The sequence below is a fragment of the Suillus paluster genome (assembly GCF_016628075.1).
Source record: "Suillus paluster strain FC165 chromosome Unknown EDB91scaffold_36, whole genome shotgun sequence".
NCBI classification, from domain to species: domain Eukaryota; kingdom Fungi; phylum Basidiomycota; class Agaricomycetes; order Boletales; family Suillaceae; genus Suillus; species Suillus paluster.
In genome coordinates, this window is record NW_024537596.1 from 58,664 (window position 1) to 81,430 (window position 22,767).

Genomic DNA, 22,767 nt, shown 5'->3' on the forward strand with positions numbered 1-22,767 from the left:
CTCCTCGATATCGAACAGCCCTGCCAGTAGGAGTCATTCACCTATATCAGCATTCAATTCTTATTCATTCAGTACTCCATCGTGCTCTGTGAAGGAGATTTGGTGTTCAATTTCGACGCGTTCACGCTCTCTAATTTCCGCATGCTTGATGTTTCTAGGCAATCTCAGCCGGCTGAAGAGTTGAGGGCTTTGTCTGGTGCGGCTGGACAGTCCACTGGAGGGTCTTATTTTCCGTCTTCAGAGTGGAGCTTTCACTTGCTACGTAGTTCACAAAATGAGGACATCGAGCCAACTCATCACGCCAACATGCGACCCTGAGTTCAGCACTGGAGCGTAGCTTCATACGTCTGTGTGAGAACTGCTTTTCCTGATGCAGTGGCATATATTGTAGTGACCGATAATTGTACGATTCGAAGAGTGACGCATGCGATAATACCAGTGGCCACTTTACCAAATATCGTCACCATGTGAGTCGCTCTGGACCATCTAGTTGCCGGAGACCGAGTGCGTATGTCAAGGGTAAGCGGCGTTCTGCATTGTAAAGACCCGGACCAGGCCTCGATCATGATATGTAGCGAATATCGGCAGTCGTGTTCAACATCTTCTTCACGACGGTAATTTGATGACGACCCAACCTCTCCAATACCATGCGAGTCGCTCTAGACCATCTAGTAGTCGGAGACAGACTGTGTATGTTAAGGGTAAGTGGCGTTCTGCGATGCACAAACCTAGACCAGGCCTCAATAGCGAACAGCATGCGAAGAAGTTCCTCATCTGCTACGTCCTCGTCTATTCGACTGAGCGTGATCGACTTTAGCTGCGCCAAGAGAGGCATCGACTCGGTACTCCCTGACTCCATCTCCATGGACAGCATCAAGGAAAACGTAGCGATGTCATGTTCAACAAGTTGAATATGTTCGACTTTCGGAAAAGCCCCAAGGAAGTTGATTCCACGAACGACTGTATGGTCCGTGCAATTGTTCAGAACAAGTGTTGTCACTTGAGGGAATTTGGTGTTGCCAGAAACGTCGTAGAGATAGGTGTCTGCATCATCCCAGAATGTGTCTCCTTTATGTGCGTACATTTCATCTCCGAATGGATGGAAGAGCTCAAGATGACGAAGACGAGGGGCGAATATGCCGCTCAGCATGCAATGGAGCTGTTCCATGGTGTAAGGTTGGAGGATAAAGGTGTGCAGAGTTGGAATATCCACGACACCGTAATGAGGACAGTCGGTAAACTCAAAATCTGCTGCATCAAGATCGAATTTTACAACTACTCCTTCGAGTCTGAGATATTCCAAGTTCGGAAAAGACAAGAGCAACTGTTTGAACCTCCTCCAACTGGGTATGACATAGTCACCTGACCAGTGGGTGGTCAGCGTGAGGTGCGTCAACGAGTTGAAGAAGGAGGAGGTGCAGTGTCCCGCTGTGACTATACCCATGGCTGTCAGGGTGGGAGCGGAGTATGCAGCGATGTATGGGAAGCAATTCCGCAATTTCCATAAAGCAAAGGCTTTTCTTTTGTCCACTGTCAAGTGCCTGAGCTGGGGAAGGTAACCAAGGTTGTTGACTCTGGAGAGAACCAATTGTATGTTTCTCGATCCCATGTTCGTCAACAACAGCGAGTGCCACCTTTGAGAACTGCTTGCGAGGACAGCCAGTCGCTGCTTAAGTGGTCCTTTCCAGATTCCTGCATCACGCCATGAGTCCAAGGAAATGTCGAGCGGTCTGTCACAGGATCTCCCGAGGTATGTCTTTATGAGCTGGATAGACTCGTGTGGCACTACCGAGATTGTAGCCCAGAACGCAGGTGTTTGCACAGCTATGGAACGCCACTTCTTGCACACCTTGGCGAGAATCCTCTCGGGATGTGGATGATGTGATGTCCCTCTTTCAGGGATGAGATTCTCAAAGATCGCGGAAAGGAGTTCGTTTGGAAGGTCGCTTGGTACTATCCCAAGCGCGTCTTTCACCCGGGGCTCTGAAAGAGAGGTGGGGCCCCTGATGCCAAAAACAGAGTGGTGTCCGCGTTTCACATCACATCCAGAACTCGATTGCAAAGACAAGTTGCTAACAAGCATGTTACTACATGAGACAACGTGTGCATAAGGTTGAAGCATAACTCACGTCAGTTGCACGACATTAAAGTCCAACATCTTATCCAGATCTCAGAAGGTCGGGAAGCCGCGGAGGCAATCTGTCAGTTGATCTGAGTAAAATGCAGAGGAGCTGGTGTTTTCATGTCAGATAGGAACGGACCTGCCTTGGAAACCTCGATATTGAACTTCTGAAGCAAGTCTTGAAGGCCAATGTGACTGGCCAAGCTGCCTTGTCACATACATCCTGGCGTCACGCGCACTTTTCCGAGTCGCGGCGTGAAGGAGTCGGATAACTTGTGGTCTGACCGACCTTCAGCTAAAGTGGTTGTTATATGCTCCAGGTGAATAGGTCTGCATGCAGGATCTGGAATGTTTGCGCAAGGTTGGAAATTGTAAGTACCGTCTCCCGCAACTGCAACATCCAAGAAACATATTCCTTCAACGTACGTGTGTACATTACTTCTAGCTAGTCGACGTCTACACATGCCAACTTAACTGCAAAGCATAGCATGATGACTCCAACCAAAGCGTTTACTGCACAAAGGACCGGTGCAGCGAACTGACAACCCATATCATGCAAAAATGGCGGGATCCAAACAAAGTCACAAACATGCGCATGAGGACCGAAGACATGTCGCTCACGAACTTCGGTCAGTACCCCGCCAATTAAATAACTAGATAACACCACTCACATCACAATACCATGTTGTACGAGCAGTCGATCCAACCAGAATTCTGTGACAAATATCATGTAAAACGCCGTAATTGACGTAAAGTACTCTGGGTAGACTCACGAGTTCTCTGATGTACAAATGGCATCATCAATAGTATTCCTGGTATAGTTGCACTTACTGATCCCCATAGTACACTGTGGCCTTACCAATCATAGTTATCCATGTAGGTATCGTTCGTGACACTCAATGTTCAAGATCTTAGGGACGATACTCTTGAAGATGTTGGATAAATATTCACATAGTCCTCGGTGATGAATATTCCGAACAGCCCTTAGAGCCATTCACGCACAACATTATTCAATCCTGGTCCATCGAACTAATTTCCTTATTCATTCAAATCACTCGTACTGTCAACCTTTTTGCAAATAGCTGTAAAAGGAGGCTCATTTCTTGACTTGTTCAATGCAGTCATTTCATTTTTTTCACGTGTGCTTGAAATTTGCGGCAGATCCTGGCCTCACGAGGAGCTGGAGGCTTCATTTGGCACCGTTGGATCGTCCATGTAGGAGCCTCACCCCTGGTGCTGGAGTGCTGATGACATATGTGCAGCAAGCGGAATGCATGGCACTCACGTACCCGATCGAGCTGAAGTCAGATGAAACCTACGGGGAACTTGCAGATTGATGTGAGTCATGTGAATCCGCGACTGTGTGATGGATTGATGGCAAAATGAATCCGTCCAGCATGGCCAACCCAAGCCAACGCACTGCTAGCCGGTTCGATCAATATTAGTGAAAAACGAGGCAAAGCTTATTCTCCGCACTACTATCGGTTGTCACAACTTCGGTCAACCACTGGTTCGGACACTTTGCAATAGCTCACACAATTCAGCCTCAATAAATATTATATCTTACCACATATCATTGTACACATATTATAAGCCACTATAAAGTTGAATCATCGAAATTGGTGGAGAAATGATTGAGATAGTTGTTAAGGTGTGACAGAGCAGCTGTTTGTCACTCGGCGAGTCTGCCGTGGCGGAGTTTCGATACCTTGTAGGAAGGATGGGCTCGTAACGCCAAATACCACCCAGTGACACTGTGTGACTGTCTGAACCAGTGGTTGACTGAAGTTGTGGTAACTGATAGTAGTATGCATATGATCGATTCCAATCCACTGATTAGCTTGCAACATATGACTAACATTACCAAAAAGGTTGACAACCTTAGAATCGTCGTGAGCACTAGTGAGCGGCCACTGCCAAATAAGGACTAACATGTGGCTTATTACACGTACGCTGACTGCGTTTATCATATCTACTTGCTTACTGGTTTACCGCGACAAGTTCCGACAACAACAGTACTAGTATGTACTACTGCTGGCAGTGTTCTTGTGATCACGCGAACGCGGACCTCAAATCAGTCACTCGCTTTGTTCTTGCACCCGCCTCTCCCTGATCACAGTATTGCACTGGTATCTTCGAGAACGCCCGTAAAGATGTTTTAAAATCACCCTCGAGGTTAATCAAGCGCTTCAAGCTTACTAGGTGCTCGTTGAGCTGTTGAGAGTGAAGGAACGCGCAGACACAAACGTGAGCAAGTCGTTGATGTTCTTGTGCGTTCCGAAATACAGAGAGAAGGGACTGAGATGATGTCAAATTGAAACAAGCAATGTTACATACGAGAAACAAAGACAGGTGTTTGCCAGTTTGGGGTGGGGTTTTTTAGCTGCGGTCTGGATCGGTTTTGTGCCGAGAGATCCAGACAGATGCTATGCTATCCGTCAAAGTGAAGGGAGTGAGCCAGAACTAGGCCTGCGCAGGGATAAGCGGTCAAGAACCCTCGGGTGTGAGGTAGCACTAAGTGAGGTTTTTGGAAAAACACGACACAACCCAAAAACTACCAAGACACTAAAAAGGGAAGTGGTGGGCCGGTAAACGAAATGGCTTGCAAGCAAACGCGAATGGGGAGATAAGAAGAGAGACGCGCGTACGTACGCGTTTGCTCGCTTAGTAAGCAATAGTTTGATCTAAGATTTGTTCGCAAGGATCAAACTGCACGTTCTCTAAATCTTGTCCCTGTAAATTCATTTCGAATGGATTCAGGGTTGTCTAAGCACAGTGGCAGGACTGCGGAGTGCCTCTTAGTGAAATCGAGGTGTGCAATGACACTACTTATTCTGAATCAGGGAGACTGACTGTCTATCTCTGCGGTGTCTTCGATCGAGAGAAGCAGATGAGCTGTGCAAAAACTATGCAATCATGCTATACTATGTCTTGTGAATCATGCAGACTCCCACGGTGTTGTCTTCGATCAATCGATCAACGATCGTACTAATAGGCACACAACCTAAGGCAACTTTACACATGCATACTCATGGTTTATACTAAATTGAAATCAATAGGTTGGTACTTGCGAGTTGATATGGGTTCAGCCCAGCCAATAGTCAGAATCCTTTCAATTGGGATAGATTGCTAGTAGCTGGTGATTGATAGTAAGTATCAACGTGCTGTTCCTTGGCCCGTCATCGCGTCATGGTTTGGCATGCCACTGTTTCCTGCTTGCTCCAAGCTTCGTGTCCTCCCTGCCTGCTGTCCGATAGTAGGCATATAAAAGGATGAATATCCCCAATACCAGACATCACCTGTAGGTCCTCTACAATGCGTCTTCATTTGCTCTTTGACGACACAACCATGCCAGACCAACTCATGATCAACCAAGAATCCCTCGACGAAGACTTTGATTGCACCTTTGTCAACCTATCCGGTAGTCTCTCTCGTGTTAATGATGTGGTGGGATTTTTCAGAAAGCCTTTTCTGTTATATTTATCGTGCTGAAATTCTCTCCTTCAAAACTACAGAGCTCAATGATACGTCCCAGCGATGGGTTCGCAGCGCCCCTTCCGACTGCTATGTGGGAAACCAAGTTAGTTTTGCTCCTTCTCTTCCTTACAGACATATAATACCGAATCGATCGAGCAGCACTGCTTACAACCACCGCAACCTTATCCAAGGGCAATACTCAACACAATTGGTTTCCGCATTTATCCCCCAGGCCTTGGGTATACCTCAAACGCAAAGTATCTACTCCTACCCTACCGCCACCAACATGCTTACATCTGTCTCGAATAATGACTCCTGGAACAGCCCACAAACCCTTCATAACTCCCAGGACAATGGTCGTTTGTTAAGAGGCACCGGGCACTCTAGCTGTTCTGCAGGAGGAAGTGACTACTCGTCTTCCTACACATTCCCAATGTACGTCCTTCGTCATCATTTTTTGTTCATAATCACCCACGTATTGCAGGCGGTATCCAAATGCCCACCCGTTGTGTTCCTTCTCGCAAGACATACATTTCGTCTTTGACACCGAAATATCCACCCCTGCCAATTTCCCGCCGTATAGTGAATTGTCACAGCATTGTCCGAATTCTGCCATCTCTCAGCCAGGCCCTCCGAGCGAGCCACTCCCACCTATGATACCTCTGCCTGCGACTCCTGAATCTTTGCAAACTAGATTTGCATCACAACCCCATGCAAGTCACGGTGGACCTACATGTTCAAACCAGCCACCGACAAGACAGCCAGATTCGGACCAGCCCTCGTCTCCCCTCTTAATATCCTGCCGATGGCAACGTGACGTTGGAACATGTGGATTTACAGGGACACTACAGATGTTAAGGGCGCATTGCCAAACCAGACATTTTATTGGGCCACAGAATGCTCAGATTGCATGCCGCTGGGAAACTTGCAATTATCACAAACGCAGCGACCCCACAGTTCGTGTCATGCGACGGGACTGCATGTGGCGTCATACTTGCGAGGTCCATTTGGGGATGAAGAGGAGTACCTAGACATGCACACCTTACATTCTTATGCTAGTGTGGTCTTGCTGTTTTTGGATTCCTTATGTACCACTACCTATACGACTTATGCGTTTATGATACCGTCATTCCTAGTAAATCTCTACTCTTGTCGATCGTTTGCCCTGGGTCCTCTTTGTCTCACGTATACTCGATATCCTCGTGTTTTGTGTGCGGTTCAACCAACAACTCTGAGTCAACACATACACAAAGAAAAAGCCATTTTGCCGCCATATGAATATATGAATAACGGTGATTCACAATACAGCCGTAGGTAATGTCGACCTCATTCCTTTGAAATCCTTCCTTCCATATAGATCTTCGATTCTAGATATGTCGCTTGAGCTCCACGCACGGCAGATGCGATCGAAAGACAAGGGGAGCAGGTAAAGTTCTCACGCGTCAGGGAAGAGCCTGAACCGGCCATTCCTCTGGCAGTAGCTATCGATAGCACCTTGTCCCAACCCCCTTCAACTCCTATGCCATATTATTTTCATCCACCAAGCCAGCCATTCCCCCCAAAATCCAAACATCCTTCTATGGTCCTCGTTAGAGTATGCTAACGATGGAGGGACGTTGCCGCGGACTCTATGCCTTCCTTGTGGTGCAAACTGTCCATGGAACTCGACTACGTCAGTAATAGAAAATGGCGGCAGATAGTCTCCTGCTCCTCGTGGCCTAAGCGAACGTGAGGTTGTCCCATCTCTCTAGAAATCACATGCATCAAAAACGACACCACAGACCTCCGCATCCTTCTCCAGCCTTACATCCACCAGATCACCTCTCTCAATGTCACATTTGTCAGCGCCGTCACACCCGAAATCTCGTTAAACAACCTCCCAGTACTCAAGAAACTTCGAGTCGACATAAAGACCAGTAGTCCCGTGCGATATAGCTTTATTCTATAACACCACCCATCTCGCGACTCACCACTCTCCGCAGTCTCGAGTTGGACGGGGAGACCTCCCTCGACCCCGAGGGCTTATCTTCTTTCAAACCCGCATTGACCAATCTTACAAACATCAAGATGGATACATGTTCGGCAGGTGTCGTCATGCGGTCGCTCCAGGTCAGTCCCAACCTCTCCTCCTGAAAGAACTCTGACCTCCTCGAGACTGAGAAACACCTGGAGCTGTTGACCCACACCAACCTTCAATTCTTGTCCATCAGAGTCACCATTAGTGCTTCCACGCCCTTACTATTAGTACGAGAATCATTCGGTTGGTTGATGCGCTCACTCTTCCCAATTTACGTATGTTTGAAGGCAATACTAAATTCCAAACTCGTGTAAGGTTTACCAACCGTTTACCGCCGGAAAATGCCGATACTCCTCTCACCGCAACCACCATGTCAACGCCTGGACCGTTCGTCAAGCACGATACCGACCCCTTTATTAGTACCTACTATTTCGATTCTTATCACTCGCTACTCTATCAAATACAACGCCACTCCCTTCAGCTACCGCTTTCACCAACCGTACACTAAGCCCTTGCCTTTAACTATTCCAGGACGACCCTTCTTCATCCTACAGTATAAGTAGCCCATGTACATTCCTAATGACGAGCAGAATAGAACAGTAGATCCCCCAGAAGAACGCCCCGAAGAACTCGTTTCATTATCTTCTCTTATCATCGCTATAACGCGGTCGCTCTCGTTTACCGATTCACGATATCTCTCGCATCCGTCATCCCTCCTTTGAAGCTAAACACTAACCATTATCATTCCTTCAGGGGTCTATCTACCCCCTTCGCACTCGCATCGCCTCTAGCTACGCGCGTCGTAACTAACTTACTCGTGAAGACTTGAAGGTTGTATTTGGTGCGGTTGGGTCGTCTATTGGAGAGGATCAATGTCCGCGCTCAGAGTGGAGTGATGACGGCTGAGCGCTGAGCAGCGGGCGGAATACTTATATGGCCCTCACGCCTTCCCTTGGGGCGGTTGAGGATCATGTGCTCCATCCTTTTAGAGAAGACTTAAGCTTATATACTCGCTACGTATTTCGCAAAATGAGGTTATCGAACTGCCATCAGCAGCTGGAATTTAACATCATATACAGTGATCCAGTACGGAGGACCAAGCCGTTCTTGGGATTAAAACAAAACCGTAGATGGACGTCAAATCCGAAATAGGTTTGTATGCTCGCGTCTCGGCAGTGTCATCATAGCTTTTGTCCTTGCGATTGGGCAACACCGCTGGCCAGTGTTGTCCAGCAAACTGGATAAGCCATTTGGAAGAGACTGCATATCCGTAGAATTGAAGATGAGACTGCCTGTTGGGACGGACAAGTTTGAAGGGGCATCGTCTAATGGAATCCCCGGTATGTTCTGCGGTCGCTATCTGATGACCGTTAGAAGGAAAACAACTGACGGGAGAAAAGACATACCTGTACGGAATCAAATGACTTCGATAGGAGAGAAGCCATGTTCTTGATAACAAGGCAAGGATAACTACTAAGTTTTGTGTGGCTTGTAGTGGTATTCAACGTGGAGAATCGACGTACTGAGGTCCGTTTTATTTATGCGGTTGGCATCATAGAGTGCGCTGATCCGCAATTGATTTTTTTTTTAAAAAAAAACACAGCGGAACATCAACAAGTAGGAGACTCTTCGTATCCACCGAATTCGTCCAGTGATGTGCGGGAATCAATGGACAATGGACGATCCGAGGATCTACAATATCAAGCATATAGAATGGCTGCACAGCACGATACAAAGGCTCGACCCCATTCATGAGGAACGAAGTCATTATTTAGTCCTTCATTCTTGATAAGCTATGTCGTCTAAATTTCCTGGGAGCCTTGGCCTGCGCACTCCAGGTGCTGCGTCATACCGAACTGCCAAGAATTCGGAACCTCTTCGCACTCCAGACGCTGCCAGTGCTTCGTACCGAGCTGCGAATCCTGCCCTTCTGCGCATTCCAGATGCTGCGTCATACCGCGCTGCTCATCAAACACATCTGCACGCACTTACACCCCTTCTAGTACCTCCGACATCAATTGATTCAAATCACTTCCTACCATTCGGGCCGCCGACCTTCATTCTCCTCGATCACCCAGTCTGTGCTCCACTCTCCTGATGCTTATACATCTAGGGCAACCACCGAGTACAGCGTCAGACCACTGGTGCTGCACTGGCGCCTTTGCTACCTCCTCGTGTCGGTGTATCTGGCACAGCGTCGTGCTCTAGCAGATCTCGCGCTGTGTCTTCTGGGTCGTCTATGAGACCGTCGGTCCCTACCACCGAGTTTGCCCCTTCGTTTCCAAAGATGACTGGTCATCGTAACGATACCGCGCTCGTGAATAGTAGCCAGCGTGCAACATCGCACCACACCACTGGGGAGTGGTTTCAAATTTTCATCGGCACAGCCAGCATTCGCCCATTTATCATCCATCTACCCCCATACTGTCTCACCCGATGTTGAAGGGCATTGCATTAATCAATGCCGTGACGGTTGCCGGTTGAGGGAGTTTCGGTGGTACCCAGTATGGGTTATCGCAAGTTTGCCAAACCGTATACTACCACAGTGTCGTGCAACCTGGCACCGCAATACGTCCTAGACCACACTCCAAAACCCATCGCGCTGTCTCCTGGGGTGGCAAAGCCAAAGAAAACGAAGATTATTCCCGATTTTGCCCAGGTCCTGCAGTATGTGCAGACGTCCAGCAATGGTTTCCGCATGCACCACATTCAAAAGGTGATTCTGTTAGTGGAGAAAAAGCCCAAATACCACAAAAGCAACTGGTCCGTGGGCTGTCCCCTTTCAAAGAATCCAGCGATCAAGTTCGCAAGCAAGCGGCCTATGCCTTCATGGCCGACCCCAGCCTTCGCAGGATCAGCACCATCCTCGCATTTGGGGCGCGTTATAGATATGCCGAGATCGCTCGTCCACTAGATGAAGTTTTGGCTACATTGGTAGAGACTAGGTACATGACTTACGGTCAATGCAAGGGACCAATACTAGAAGACGTACCGGATTGGTTGCAATTAAGTGGCCAGAGTGACAACTCTTTTGAGTTGCTAGACCATGAGGGACTGTCAGCACGGGCTTTCGAGATCACAGCACAACGAATTAAGAGACGAGAGAGGGCACTGTGGAATCTATGATCTCTAGCTGTATTACTCTGTACAATGTTTCACTTTACAAGCAATAACCTGTTGGAAAGGAAGCTAGTAGACGAGTCTCAGCGTTAATGATAGAACCGCCGTGTATTGACAGTACCTAGTAGACGAGTCTAGAAACAAATAATCGTAAGAGACAACGAGAGCGTGCAGACGGAACACTCAGCGTTAATGGTAGAACCGCTGAGGTGTAAACAACCGTAGACAATGGCACGATATAGTAAAGAAAAGAGTCCGAGATAATAACAAACGAAAACAGACATTGACGAGTTTACTTTTAACATAACCTTCCACTGGGGTGGAGCGTATTGATGATAGCAACTTTTACATCGATCTGGGACACGCAAATATTTGGCGTACACCACATTTACGCAGTCCCTTCAAGAAGGTGTACGTTCAACGTCGGCTGAATACATCGATTTTCTTGTGGATAAAAACTTTTGCAAGGCGAGTAACATGAGTGTCTTGAATCAATCGCTAGATTGGAAATTTCACGGTTAAGTCCTAGGAGGATTCGGGCACAATTATTGCAGACTTCGAGACAGATAGAAGTACAAAGACAGGAAGAGAGTCGAGCAAATGTGAGCCGAGGTTTTTCTCGTTTTATTCAAGAGTCGGCTGAAGCAGTAAGGAAATTTGTACAGAAGTAAGCATATCGATCAACTCTGCAATGAACTGGATATCATGCGATCAACCACTGTACCAACACGAAAGCAGAAACACGACTTACTGTCGCAATATGCTCAGTCTGCCAGGCTCATCGGAAGGGTTAATGGCAGTACTTGGTTGAACCGTAATCCTATTGGTGCAATGCGCAAAGGGTGAGTCACGGGGTTGAATATTAATCCCGGATGCAAAGCCAACGACTCATGCTTACACCTGTCTTACAAGTAAGACCACTGCAGCAGTCTTCGCCGCTCGCTGTGCCGCTGCAAATCCCGTATGCAGTCAGGCATGCACTGACAGACATAGATTTTGTCAAGGTATTGTGCTAGGTAATATGGGACGCGTCAAGTCTGATGCTGGCAGCAGAAGACGGCTTGCTTGTATGTCGTAGAAATATGCAGCGTTTTTTTGGGAAGTACTCGGCAGTTTTATCAGAACGGTTGCGCCTGGCGGTCTTCAGGAAGAGAGCGAGGTCCGCGGATAAACAATCCAGAACATGTGAACCGTAAATATATGAGCTTTATCACGGTTGAATGTACATACGTGCAGAAGGTAAAGGTCGAATCTGAGACCCAATGCTTTCGTAGCATGTGGCCCGGGTGGGGTGAATGGTTCTAGCGATGGGTAGAGGTGTCACCGGACGTGTTGGGAAATGTAGGCCCTCCACAAAACTCCATCTGCTTCGGATCAACATAGATGCCAAGAAGTACTAAAGTCGTTCTTTGAATCACACGATATACCCTTAGAGCTAGGGGGAGGGCATCAATATTTGCCCAAACTACGACCGAGTGAATACTGATGAACTTTCCGCCCGTCAGCGATGAAGGAGAGGAAGTACTTACCTGACAGCTATCGTTATGTAACAAGGTGGTACGCAAGGAAATCGGGAATCGGCTGAATTCGAAACTTCAGATGGACAGCGAATGCTCTAGATCCCTTACAGGTGCGCATGCACGAACAACCTGTCTTTCAGACTGTACACCAGGGTCCCGACACACAAATTATTCGTGCGCGCCGACGCCAACACTACGACCATCCACCTCGGAAGGATTCAGAATCTAAACCACAGTGACATGGTCTGGCGTGTCACTCTCCGTACCCCCTCACTGCTTATGGACCATCACGCATCATGTGGGACAATGAGAAAGGTGAGGGCCAACGAAGGTGGTGGCAGCGGGCAAGGACATCAGCTTCAAGAATAAGAAGATGATGTAAGTACTCTCTCCCGGTAACTCCCGGGTGACTGCTGACTACAATTCCTGGATGAGTCCTCAAGTAAATGTTACGACCTATACGGATGCCGATTATGAAACCCGGAAGACGGGCCAAAAGGCCTATAGTCTGGTTCTCTACTTATAGTCTTAGGGGCTAAAGGCTCAAACACAAGACTTGCGTTTATTATAGGTAGTGCCCCAATTCTGTAAACTTCTCCATCGATGGGTCATGAGTGTCGATTGCACCTGCTGGCTTGCCCGTTTTGGGGAGCGGAGTACTAGAGCACGGACCATTTACTCCCATTGACAAAGGCTTAAGATGGATATTTCTAAGAAGTACAAGCGGTAGGGGTAGCGGCAGCCCCTTGATGAGAGCTTTCGCAGGCTTGAAACCGCTGCCCTCCGCTTTACTAGCCTCTCCCTCCCCTCGTTGTACCTTTGGGGACGGTGGTCTGCAGCAGGTGCGAAAGAGGTGGTCTGCCTAGTAGTACATAGACTGAATTCTGCGCTCGCCTCGTTCCTCGGCGGCGCAGAAAATAACCTGCGTCATTCTAATTGGTTCCTCGACAAGTCTGTTGAACATTCTAACGCTCGCTATGTCCGTTATAGTAGCTTACTTAAGCACTTACAATTTTTCGTTCGTTCGTAGCACAACTTCCTCAGTGACTCTGTCTAGTTCACTATACTAAGCCTGGACACCAAACGAGCCCACACGCACACCAAAACTCATCAAACGCGGACCGCTTGGCTATTCGTACTATACCTACATCCCTCACCCTGTTACAACACTCCCCAGCACAGCCCTAACAGGGCACCGCGTCTTAACAGCTCACTTTGTTTGTTGCGGTATATAAATATAGAATTTCTCTCTCTCTCTCTGTCTAGTTCACTGAGGTCGGTACACATTACCTATATTGTTGGTGCGTAGCTGATATACTGCAGCAAGTATACTTGCTGCAGAGTCCGCGTGAGGCGTTTATTACAAAATATCCTCATGTCTTTCTCCGAAGTGACTAATCAAATTTCAAGTGACAAGTTGGACTTTCTTCTTTGAGCAGCGCCCATCGATCGTGCGACGCGAGCACGATTTGGCATGGACCTGCGTGTTTGTCGTCAGAACCCTGTGCCACGGATCGGATTAGCCGTAAGCCGACAAGTACTACGTTACACTTATTGACAGCTGTCCTGACTCCATTGATTCAATGATCATGAAAACTAACAGTGATGTTCTACTTGCAGACCAATTCTCAGATATTTTACATTTAAAGCCGAACTAGGTCAGGCCTAGATCCGAGGTAAGCCAATCTGAATTGGCACCGGTGTGAGCAGCCCGCCTGTCGCATCCCAGATATGTAGTATGCTCCACTAATGCATTATTTTGTTGCGCCGGGAGAATCGATATACCATTAGTAACAGATACTTCTCGGTCTTTATTCTGCCAGCCACACCCAACGGATCCACTCACTGCTTGCTCACCATATTTGCCTGATCTATTTGGTGACGACAATCCCGGTCTCAATATCAACCTCACTGCCCCTGGCACCATCGAGCCAGGCCAGAGACGAGCCACATCTGTGACGGATTTAACTCCTACCTGCCAATCCCGGAAACCAACACTGATGTCTGGTCGTGGATTCCAGGCCCCCAAGTCGGAACATCATTCATCAACATTGACAACGATGAGAAATTCACGAAATGACAATCCTGCCTACACTCTCACTGGAAACTCTATCATCCGACAGCTGGCACAATTATTCTGCCAAATCAAACACAATTTTAGGATATAAACGCAAGTTGTCTTCCTAGTGTTGCCATCCTCAGAATTAGTATTCGAGATCCCCCTCCGCAAATTTCATATCACCTCGCACACATAATGCGTTTCTCCTTCCTCGTCATCGTTGTTGCTCTAACAGTATCTATGTCTGTCGCTGGTACATCTTTGCCTGTAACTAGTTCAGAAGGTTCATGTACTCCGCGAAACGAGGATTGCGACGCAGATAGAGATTGCTGTAAGGGCCTTGTTTGTGTCTTTTTGGTGAGTATAAGTAGTGTGGTTTGCATCCAGGATTCAACTGCTTACCCTTTGCGCCTTGTAATATTAATAGCCGTATACTTCATACTGCGATTATAAATGAGTCGGCAGAAAAATTGGCACGTTGCGACAGTGAGTCATGTTTCTGATTTTGCGTCAGTGTTGTGGTTGATGGCACAATCCGTAGTTGATGAATTGATCGATATGGTTGCTTGAATCTTTGTCCGTCTCGTTCAACCGTTCCATCCGGTCGGCGTTGGTTCATTAATATAGTCATGTCTGTAGGTATTCATTATAGAATGATTTCTCTAGTGTATAATGCTTAGCTACCGTTGAAATTGACGAGCGCATCGAGCCTCTCGATATATAATAGTGACTAGCAAAGGCCACGGTGTATCGCTCGTGAGCAATGCATCTACGGGATGTTCAGTAGCGACGGAGGAGTTCAGAGCTTGTCCAGAGCCCAAGTCAGCATCGTGTGGCCAGTTCAAAGATTCAGAACATACCCTGGCATGTATCTCGCGAAGATATGGTTTTTGTCCACTTGGGACCACCATGAAGGTATGAAGTTCACTATTAAACATTGGAGCAGCATGCCACATTGCACCACGCTAACATCGAGTTCGAAGGTGGGCAGGCCGTAATACATATGCGGAGTACGGAGATGAAGTGCAGTACTCCTTCACATGTTCGACCGTCATCAAGCCAGGTGTGGAATTTGGATGCTTCATCTGCGCATTACCCTATCTACGTTGACTTGACGTTAACACAATGTGAACCTTAGTAGATGACTTCAAGAAACACCTTCCTCGACTGCAAATAGATCATCCGTTGTCTGAGAGTGATGGTCCGGGCACTTCGTCTAGGAACAACTGAGGCAATAGAACCACTTGTTTACCTGTGACTTGGATTCCCTTAAAGGTTCCTGCATGCGTAGTCCTGAATCCATCCTGTGGGTCATGATTGAAGTCTTTTTGTCGTCAGCAATGCCCCATGCGCTTCTATTGACAATAATTGAAGTTCAACTCACGACAATCTTTGTTCCAAGAAAACTGGGTTGTATCCGGACACACGATCCGCCTTAGTTGAGAACCCTGGACGCCGACCATAGATTACCCCACCCCATATATAAAGATGCTGGAGGTAATTCCCAGCCTATTTACACAACTGGGTGGATTGTGCTGAGCACCTGCCTGGCGGAGCGGATGCAGAGATGGGACGGCAAGAGTGTGGCATGACCCAGAAAGAAAACTCGTTCTTGATCCAAACGGGACGCCTACATGTGTGGGTAGTGGTGTACTCGCCCGATGGAATGAAGATTACGACGGGTGGAGACTAAAAGAATGCAGGGGTGCCAGGACGGGCAAGCTGCTCTCCATAGTCGAGATCGAAATGCATCAAATTGTGCAAATGGCAAGCCCACGACCGCTTGTTAGATTACATAAACAGTATTAGTACTGCCAAAGTATTCCAGATCTGCAGAGCTTGTGTGGAGGGGTCTGAGCAACACCGTGACACAGATCTCTGTGAGTCTGGACTACGTCTAATACTTGTCCGTGGTACTAGTTATACGCCAGGCTGGTCACGAGCTACTGTGGGATACTATTGCTGGATAGGTACTTTGATAGACTCAGACTCTTCCTGTGCGATATGCAACGAAGCTCTATATAGATCTCCCACCTGCTCCATGTCTTACCTGCGTAATTGGTTCTCGCTCGATACCTCGAGCTCCGCCAACAAGGTTGAGCCCCACATCTCCTACCCAAAACTATCAGCCTCGGTTCCGGAGTTCCATGAAGAAGATGAGGACGATGGATCGGACACGGCAGGTGAAGACGACACACCGCCCGCTTTCCCTGCGATTAACAGTGCACAACGCGCTGCTATACCTTCCTCATCTTCGGACTCATTCGGGGGACTCAGCATACCAACGATACTCACCGACTCAGCACTGATGCCCCCGCCGCCTGTGCCCAGCCTTGCTACACGCCAACCAGGTGTTCCACCTCCAAAGAGTTCATCATCTCTTCTTGCACCTATGACTACGACTCAACCGCCGAAAAGATCTTCCAGGCGGGAGAAAGTGGCTCTAGCGCCTGGATTTGGTCCTCTCGATTGGGGAAATCTCAAAGCATCTGGCCAGAACCTACGAGTAAGCATGTCAATTCATCTTTAGTACCAAATGTAGTGAAATTTTTAAGGGAGTTGATGCATTAATGCGCATCCCGCCATCTGTGCTTAAGTTACACAACAAGAAAGATGATGCTTGGACAGCGATCAATGGAAAGGTATATAATATCACGCCATACCTCCCATATCACCCGGGTGGTGAGAAGGAGCTCATGAGAGTAGCGGGTAGAGATGGAACTAAGTTGTTTTGTGAGTATTTATCACATCTTCATACGGGCTGCACGATTGACCTGGATAATTAGCACTGACTCATGCATGGGTAAATGCGGACTTCATGCTTGATGCATGCCTGGTCGGATTCCTAGTCTCGGAGCCAAGTTCATAATAGATCGGACTTGGCGTTACATGCATATACTTATTTAGATTGCATGGATTAGAACTGCCGGCTACTATCGATATCTGTACCCAATAACTTGCTGTGCTATAACGGGGGCCGCATACCGGGTGATGTGGTGCGATTCGCCTCAAAGCTGACCGCCGGGAGATGAACATTTGTGGACATTTGGGCTGTGCTACTTGTATGTTCTTCTTCTGCTAACTTTACTACTGCAAAGTCCTCATCGCAATCGTAATACTCAGCGCTGCGACTCCCTAAAAGACTATGGAAATCCACTTTTGCCTTTATCATCGCGATAGAAGCGTAGCCACTGAACACATGGCGCCTCTGGCACCGGGTCGTCCGTCGCAGAGCGCAAAGATTGCGTGCTTTGATTATACCTCATCCAGAAATGGTAAGTGAGTGAGAATAACAATCGCTCACATGTTGCCAACATGATGCTGGTTGCGCAATAACACCTTCGACTTGCACCACATTCCGCATTGAGTTTCTGGGAGTAGTCGCCTGACTTCTCTGCTCTAATATAAAGTGCAAGAAATGTGCACTGCGAAAGCTGACATTAGACCCTCCCCTTCTAAACCACGACAGGATGGCACCAGTGGCTATTAACGAGGAAAGCGGCAATGGAACCGTTGACCGTGTTGCAGAGTTGAAGAAAGTTCAAACCAAAAAGCCGATAGAAGAAACTCGGATCATAAATCCCTTTTACTCACCCAGTGCCGGGAACGAGAACGATGATGACTATCAGTATGCCAAGTACAAGGTGAGCACTTTGGATTTCAATCTTGCAAGTAAACACTGACATTTCACGGAGCCCTACTTCCCCGTTGTGAATTGGGAACCACTCTCAGAGATTGAAGTTACCGACCGTGGCCACTTTGCAGATCCAGACAAGAAGGCTCTCTTCAGCGCTGCACAGAAAGTGAAACACCTTACCCCCGCCATCGGCACAGAGTTAGTTGGCATTGACCTCCGGCAGCTGACAAATCCGCAAAAGGACGAACTGTGGGTACCACATATCCACGACCGCGACCACGTTCTGATATGGCCATTTTTCTAGCGCCCTTCTTGTTGCGGAGAGAGGCGTTGTTTGTGAGTACACCTGATGTCACAGAAGCCACTTGGAGGGCTAATATGACACACCCCTTGCTTAGTCTTCCGAGACCAGGAGCTCGACATCCACGAGCAGCTTGACATTGCCAGACACTTTGGACCCCTTCACAAGCACGCGACAACTCCCGTTCCTCGAGAACTGGGCCTTGAGGAAGTCCACAGTGAGTTGGACTGTCGTCCAAAGCTCTTGCACTATTAATTCCAACCTTCAGTCGTTTACAATGATGCTGCTCGACGTCCTGATGCCAGTGCGTTTTCGAAGATCGAGCTTTGGCACAGCGATGTGACGTACGAGATACAACCACCGAGCACCACTTCTTTGAAGGTGATTACTGGTCCCGAGTACGGCGGTGACACGCTCTGGAGCTCTGGGTAAGCACCAGAAGATGACCCATTGTCCAAAGAAGTTCTCCTGACGACCACATACAGTTATGCTCTTTATTCCTCCCTCAGCCCAGGCATGCAGACATACCTCGAGGGTCTTACAGCTCTGCACAGTGCCGTCGCGCAAGCGGATGGATCTCGCGCGGCTGGCCTCCACGTCCGTCGTGAGCCCATTGAGACCGTACATCCTGTCGTTCGTGTCCACCCAGTAACTGGTTGGAAGAGCGTTTATGTCAACCCCGGCTTTACTCGTCGAATACTCGGTGTCCCGAAACCTGAATCCGACACCATCCTCAATTTCTTGTTCCACCAGGTAGCTGAGAATGTTGACTTCCAAGTGCGCTTCCACTGGGAGCCTAATTCAATTGCATTCTGGGATAACAGGGTCAGTACTGTTTCTACATGACGAAGTGCATAGATTTTAACCAGATGCCAGATCGTCACTCATTCCGCGACTTTCGATTTCTGGCCTCAAACCCGCCATGCACTCAGGGCTACACCGCATGGTGAGAAACCCGAGTCTGTTGAAGACTATGAGCGTCGGACAGGCAATGTGGCGAAAGATCGCCAGATTGAGATCTGGAAGCAACAGGGGATTGAGGTTCCTCAATCGAAGAAGGGTCCTTCTCGGGCACGCGGATACAATGACTGAGTTGGAATCCATGCATTGATTAGAGGGTATAACAGAACGCCAAGCCACCGAGGTGCCGGATGGTAGAGATTAACAAGTCACGCAACATACGTCGCAGCTCCAGAGATTCCCTGTCCGTCTGGTATATATAGCTCATTGTCGAATACACCGATTATCACTGGGTCCGATGATAAACACGATTTCGGTCTTGAGCAATCACAAATTTGTAGTTCACTTGAAGTACTATCGCATCACACGTAATGTCGTGACCTAGATATAACGATGTGACCGGGCCTCCGTAATCGGGATAAGTATGTTGCATAACATAATTCTAGGAAACTGGACGACGCACCACGTTCCAACCCGTCGCCTCTCCCGTTCAATATGAAGTCATACAACCCATCCATCATTGTTGTGTATGCCCGATCAACTTTGTCATGAAGTCCATCTGTCCCTGCGTAGGACGCTCTTCTTCAAAGGAATCTTCTTCATCCGAGCACAGAGCACGAGAACGGTGTCCATTTGAATGCTCGTGAGTTCGTCGTCATCATTTTTGTGGCCTGAACTGTAGATGGACGCCATATGTATGCTAAATGAGTTCGTATGCTCGCATCTCGGCAATGTCCTCGTAGCTTTCGAATCGCGACCGGGCAACGCATCTGGGCAGTGTTTCTCCGCAAACTGGATAAGCCATTGGGGAGAGACCGTATTTCGTAGAACTGAACGCGAGGGCGAACAAGTCTGAAGGGCTGTTGTGTCACGGTATCTCCGGTCTGCTGCGAGGTCGCGATCTTAAAGCCGTTAAAAATAAAATAAAAGCGAGCAGAAGCGATTCACCTTTTGGTTTCAGATGCCTTCGATCGATGTTCCTGATAGATAAAGAAGTACTAGTTGCTCTCAAGTGACTCCAGTGAGGACCGTGTAGAACAGATGACACCAAGACGGAATTTTGGTGTAAAGAAATGAGGTGTTGTTCACGATTTCACAGCCACATAGCAAGCTGCGGACAATCCAGCTTCTCCTACGTCTGCAGCGCTGCGCATTGTCCCAGGCCCGGTGTCGAACCATGATAGCAACTCGAAGTGTGCGTCCCGTTATCTTCGAGTACGTAGTGGTTGATGCATCGATGCATAACCGAACGCGCATTAACGTCTATTAACGCCGACGCCGGTCGAGCCCGTAGCTGTACGCTTACGTCCCGAATACCAGGACGTCTTGGTCACCCTGGGATTTGGCTAGCGTTGGAAGGTTTCCAGTGCTCCTGATTGCGTGTGGCGGATCTAGTATATAATGTGCGTATGGTGTATACATGGGTGAGGGCGCTGGCCTAACATGCTTTTCTAAACTCTTCTATGTATGTTACTGATACTTCTAAAGATCACTGATTCCACATTTCATGCTCCCGTCTCTTAATCCGTCGTGCTATGACCTCGAAAGCCTGTGCTGAGTGTCCCATATGGTCGAGCAACTCAAATGATTCATCTTCCATGTCGCTCAACCTGCCCACTTCTTCTGGTACGACCTGTCGCAATGGTTGCAGCCTACTAATATCATATGCCGTGTCCCCAGTTTCATACTCTATCCATCCCTTAAGACACCATCCTGCGGGCGATCGACCTCGACGTACTTCCATCGGGCCCCATACGAGGCGATGATACCGATCTTGCGGAGGCTGGGGTCGCCCACAAAAGCGAAGCATTTTCTTTCTAACGCTTTGAAGATTGCGACTCCCCAACAAACTGGTGATTCCGCCAGACGAAGACCATTCAAACTTGTCCGTTCACCAAAGCAGCCCAATGTTCAGTACTACGGATATGCAGTCGCTACCAAATGGCTTGTCCAGTTCGCAGAACAACACTGGCCAGACGCTCTCCTCGCTCGCAATGACATGTGCTACGAGGATGTTGCCACGACACGAGCATATGAGTATATCTCAGCTTGGTCGGGCATCCACGATTTAGGACAAAAAGACTGTTTCAATCCCAAGGGTGGTTCGGTGCCTCCAGAGTGGATTGCTCTTTACGATGACGTTTACGACGACGTACTCGATGACACTGAACTTGCGGCAATTCAAATTGACACCATCCAGGTGTTCTCTGTGTGCTCGGATCATGACAAAGTTGATCGGGCACCCGCCAGTGGTGGGGTGAGTTGTGGGTATGCAGATTGAGCACGAGTGGAGTCCTTGGGAGGTTTTGGAATGAACTGTGTCCTTTGCATTGCATCGTGTATTTTACTCTACCAATACATAAATTAGGACACCCGTCACGCATACAATTCAAACAACGTGTTATAATGCAAGATCAGAACGTTCAGGAGATGATGTCCGTCTGTTGGATTTACGGTCCGGACATTCAAGCATGGGCGTCTGGCTGGGGGTCAATGTAAGGGGTACAAGAACATTGCCACCACGCGAGCATACGAACTCATATCAGCTTGGTCGGGCCCCATCAAGGATCACTGCATATGATGGTGATTACAACGTCGAACTTCTGGCCATTCCAATTGACATCGTTCACGTAGTTATTGTGTGCTCGGATAAAGGGACTCATTCGAGGAGTGCTACGCAGGGACAGATGAATTTCATGACAAAGTTAATCCTGCATACACCACAATGGTGGGTGAGTTGCGGGTATGGAGATGATTGAGCGGGAGTGGCGACGGAATGAGTTACACTGTCGCAGGCAAAATGTAAAATGTCATATTACAGCAGCACTCCTAGCTGTACAATATGTTGCGAGCGCCCATCGGGCTGAACCATTAGCTCTACGACCATTACCCTCAGATGTAATTTAATAAGTGCTCCAGTCAAAGAATCCTCAGATTGTGCGGATAGTTGTATGTGTCTTGCTCCCTGTTAGTGCTCAAAAACTTCGCGAACAAAAATGATCTACACACATAGTATATAATCACGGACTCCCAGAGCCTTCGCCGTTTATTGCATTGTTGAAAGTTAAGCAGCACTTCGCCAGACGGAATAGTTGTCTTCCGTCCCGATCAATTGCAAGCGATAGTTGCATAGAAATATCATTCTCTTTGGCACCCAGAAACTCAGCGAAGTCACGCAGGGCTTTTGTGCGATGGCTGATGCGTCCTGAAGTCTCCGCGTCCATGTCTGAGTGGTCTCCACACCCTTCTAAGGCCCGTTCGTAGTCGAGTGTACACCGGATCAGATGAAATAGATTTCCTCCGTCCCGCTCAACGGCATCCAGAATGCGCTTGTCCGTTTCACTTTCGCCAAGGCCATCAAGCCAGTCGGCAAATTTGGAGCAAAGTGATACGGTCCCCGACGTGTCTTGGTTTGTGTTTGAGAAACACGATGAAGCTTCGGAAGAACCTTGTTCATCGCTCCTGAAACCTTTCCCGCACTAAAATTTTTCTCAGTGTGGTACCTACATGCGGGCTAACGGAACATACCTGTTTCCTTGGAGGCTGGCGTCCTG

The 22,767-nt window shown here is 48.1% G+C and overlaps 7 protein-coding genes across 7 annotated transcripts; 6 read left to right on the top strand and 1 right to left on the bottom strand.

The window, feature by feature from the left end:
- Nucleotides 1–516: 516 nt before the first annotated feature.
- EDB91DRAFT_488393 (uncharacterized protein) lies at nucleotides 517–2,261 on the bottom strand. Its single transcript, XM_041327440.1, has 2 exons — nucleotides 2,130–2,261; nucleotides 517–2,072 (listed from the first exon to the last, which is right to left on the bottom strand). The coding sequence occupies exons 1-2, from the start codon at nucleotides 2,156–2,158 to the stop codon at nucleotides 563–565; spliced, it is 1,539 nt and encodes a 512-aa protein (XP_041175873.1). The 5' UTR covers nucleotides 2,159–2,261; the 3' UTR covers nucleotides 517–562.
- Nucleotides 2,262–5,366: 3,105 nt separating this feature from the next.
- On the top strand, nucleotides 5,367–6,901 carry EDB91DRAFT_488481 (uncharacterized protein). Its single transcript, XM_041327441.1, has 4 exons — nucleotides 5,367–5,423; nucleotides 5,478–5,702; nucleotides 5,759–6,034; nucleotides 6,084–6,901. Exons 2-4 carry the CDS (start codon nucleotides 5,644–5,646, stop codon nucleotides 6,628–6,630), a joined length of 882 nt encoding a protein of 293 aa, XP_041175874.1. The 5' UTR covers nucleotides 5,367–5,423; nucleotides 5,478–5,643; the 3' UTR covers nucleotides 6,631–6,901.
- Nucleotides 6,902–9,411: 2,510 nt separating this feature from the next.
- EDB91DRAFT_1083117 (uncharacterized protein) lies at nucleotides 9,412–10,742 on the top strand (the record flags this gene model as incomplete). Its single annotated transcript, XM_041315580.1, has 3 exons — nucleotides 9,412–9,693; nucleotides 9,730–10,042; nucleotides 10,102–10,742. 3 exons carry the CDS (start codon nucleotides 9,412–9,414, stop codon nucleotides 10,740–10,742), a joined length of 1,236 nt encoding a protein of 411 aa, XP_041175875.1.
- A 3,535-nt stretch (nucleotides 10,743–14,277) lies between these two features.
- Nucleotides 14,278–15,545, top strand: EDB91DRAFT_1290974 (uncharacterized protein; the record flags this gene model as incomplete). Its single annotated transcript, XM_041324848.1, has 6 exons — nucleotides 14,278–14,568; nucleotides 14,591–14,672; nucleotides 14,743–14,801; nucleotides 15,043–15,230; nucleotides 15,262–15,298; nucleotides 15,457–15,545. Exons 1-6 carry the CDS (start codon nucleotides 14,511–14,513, stop codon nucleotides 15,543–15,545), a joined length of 513 nt encoding a protein of 170 aa, XP_041175876.1. The 5' UTR covers nucleotides 14,278–14,510.
- A 766-nt stretch (nucleotides 15,546–16,311) lies between these two features.
- EDB91DRAFT_488739 (cytochrome b5-like heme/steroid binding domain-containing protein) lies at nucleotides 16,312–17,232 on the top strand. The gene is made up of 3 exons (XM_041327443.1): nucleotides 16,312–16,821; nucleotides 16,871–17,048; nucleotides 17,102–17,232. The coding sequence occupies exons 1-3, from the start codon at nucleotides 16,357–16,359 to the stop codon at nucleotides 17,182–17,184; spliced, it is 726 nt and encodes a 241-aa protein (XP_041175877.1). The 5' UTR covers nucleotides 16,312–16,356; the 3' UTR covers nucleotides 17,185–17,232.
- A 553-nt stretch (nucleotides 17,233–17,785) lies between these two features.
- EDB91DRAFT_1055175 (uncharacterized protein) lies at nucleotides 17,786–19,345 on the top strand (the record flags this gene model as incomplete). Its single annotated transcript, XM_041313891.1, has 7 exons — nucleotides 17,786–17,959; nucleotides 18,011–18,201; nucleotides 18,257–18,288; nucleotides 18,351–18,470; nucleotides 18,522–18,681; nucleotides 18,739–19,078; nucleotides 19,130–19,345. 7 exons carry the CDS (start codon nucleotides 17,786–17,788, stop codon nucleotides 19,343–19,345), a joined length of 1,233 nt encoding a protein of 410 aa, XP_041175878.1.
- Nucleotides 19,346–20,633: 1,288 nt separating this feature from the next.
- Nucleotides 20,634–21,528, top strand: EDB91DRAFT_1083121 (uncharacterized protein; the record flags this gene model as incomplete). Its single annotated transcript, XM_041315581.1, is given in 3 exon segments — nucleotides 20,634–20,678; nucleotides 20,919–21,470; nucleotides 21,490–21,528. 3 exon segments carry the CDS (start codon nucleotides 20,634–20,636, stop codon nucleotides 21,526–21,528), a joined length of 636 nt encoding a protein of 211 aa, XP_041175879.1.
- Between the last annotated feature and the right edge of the window lie 1,239 nt (nucleotides 21,529–22,767).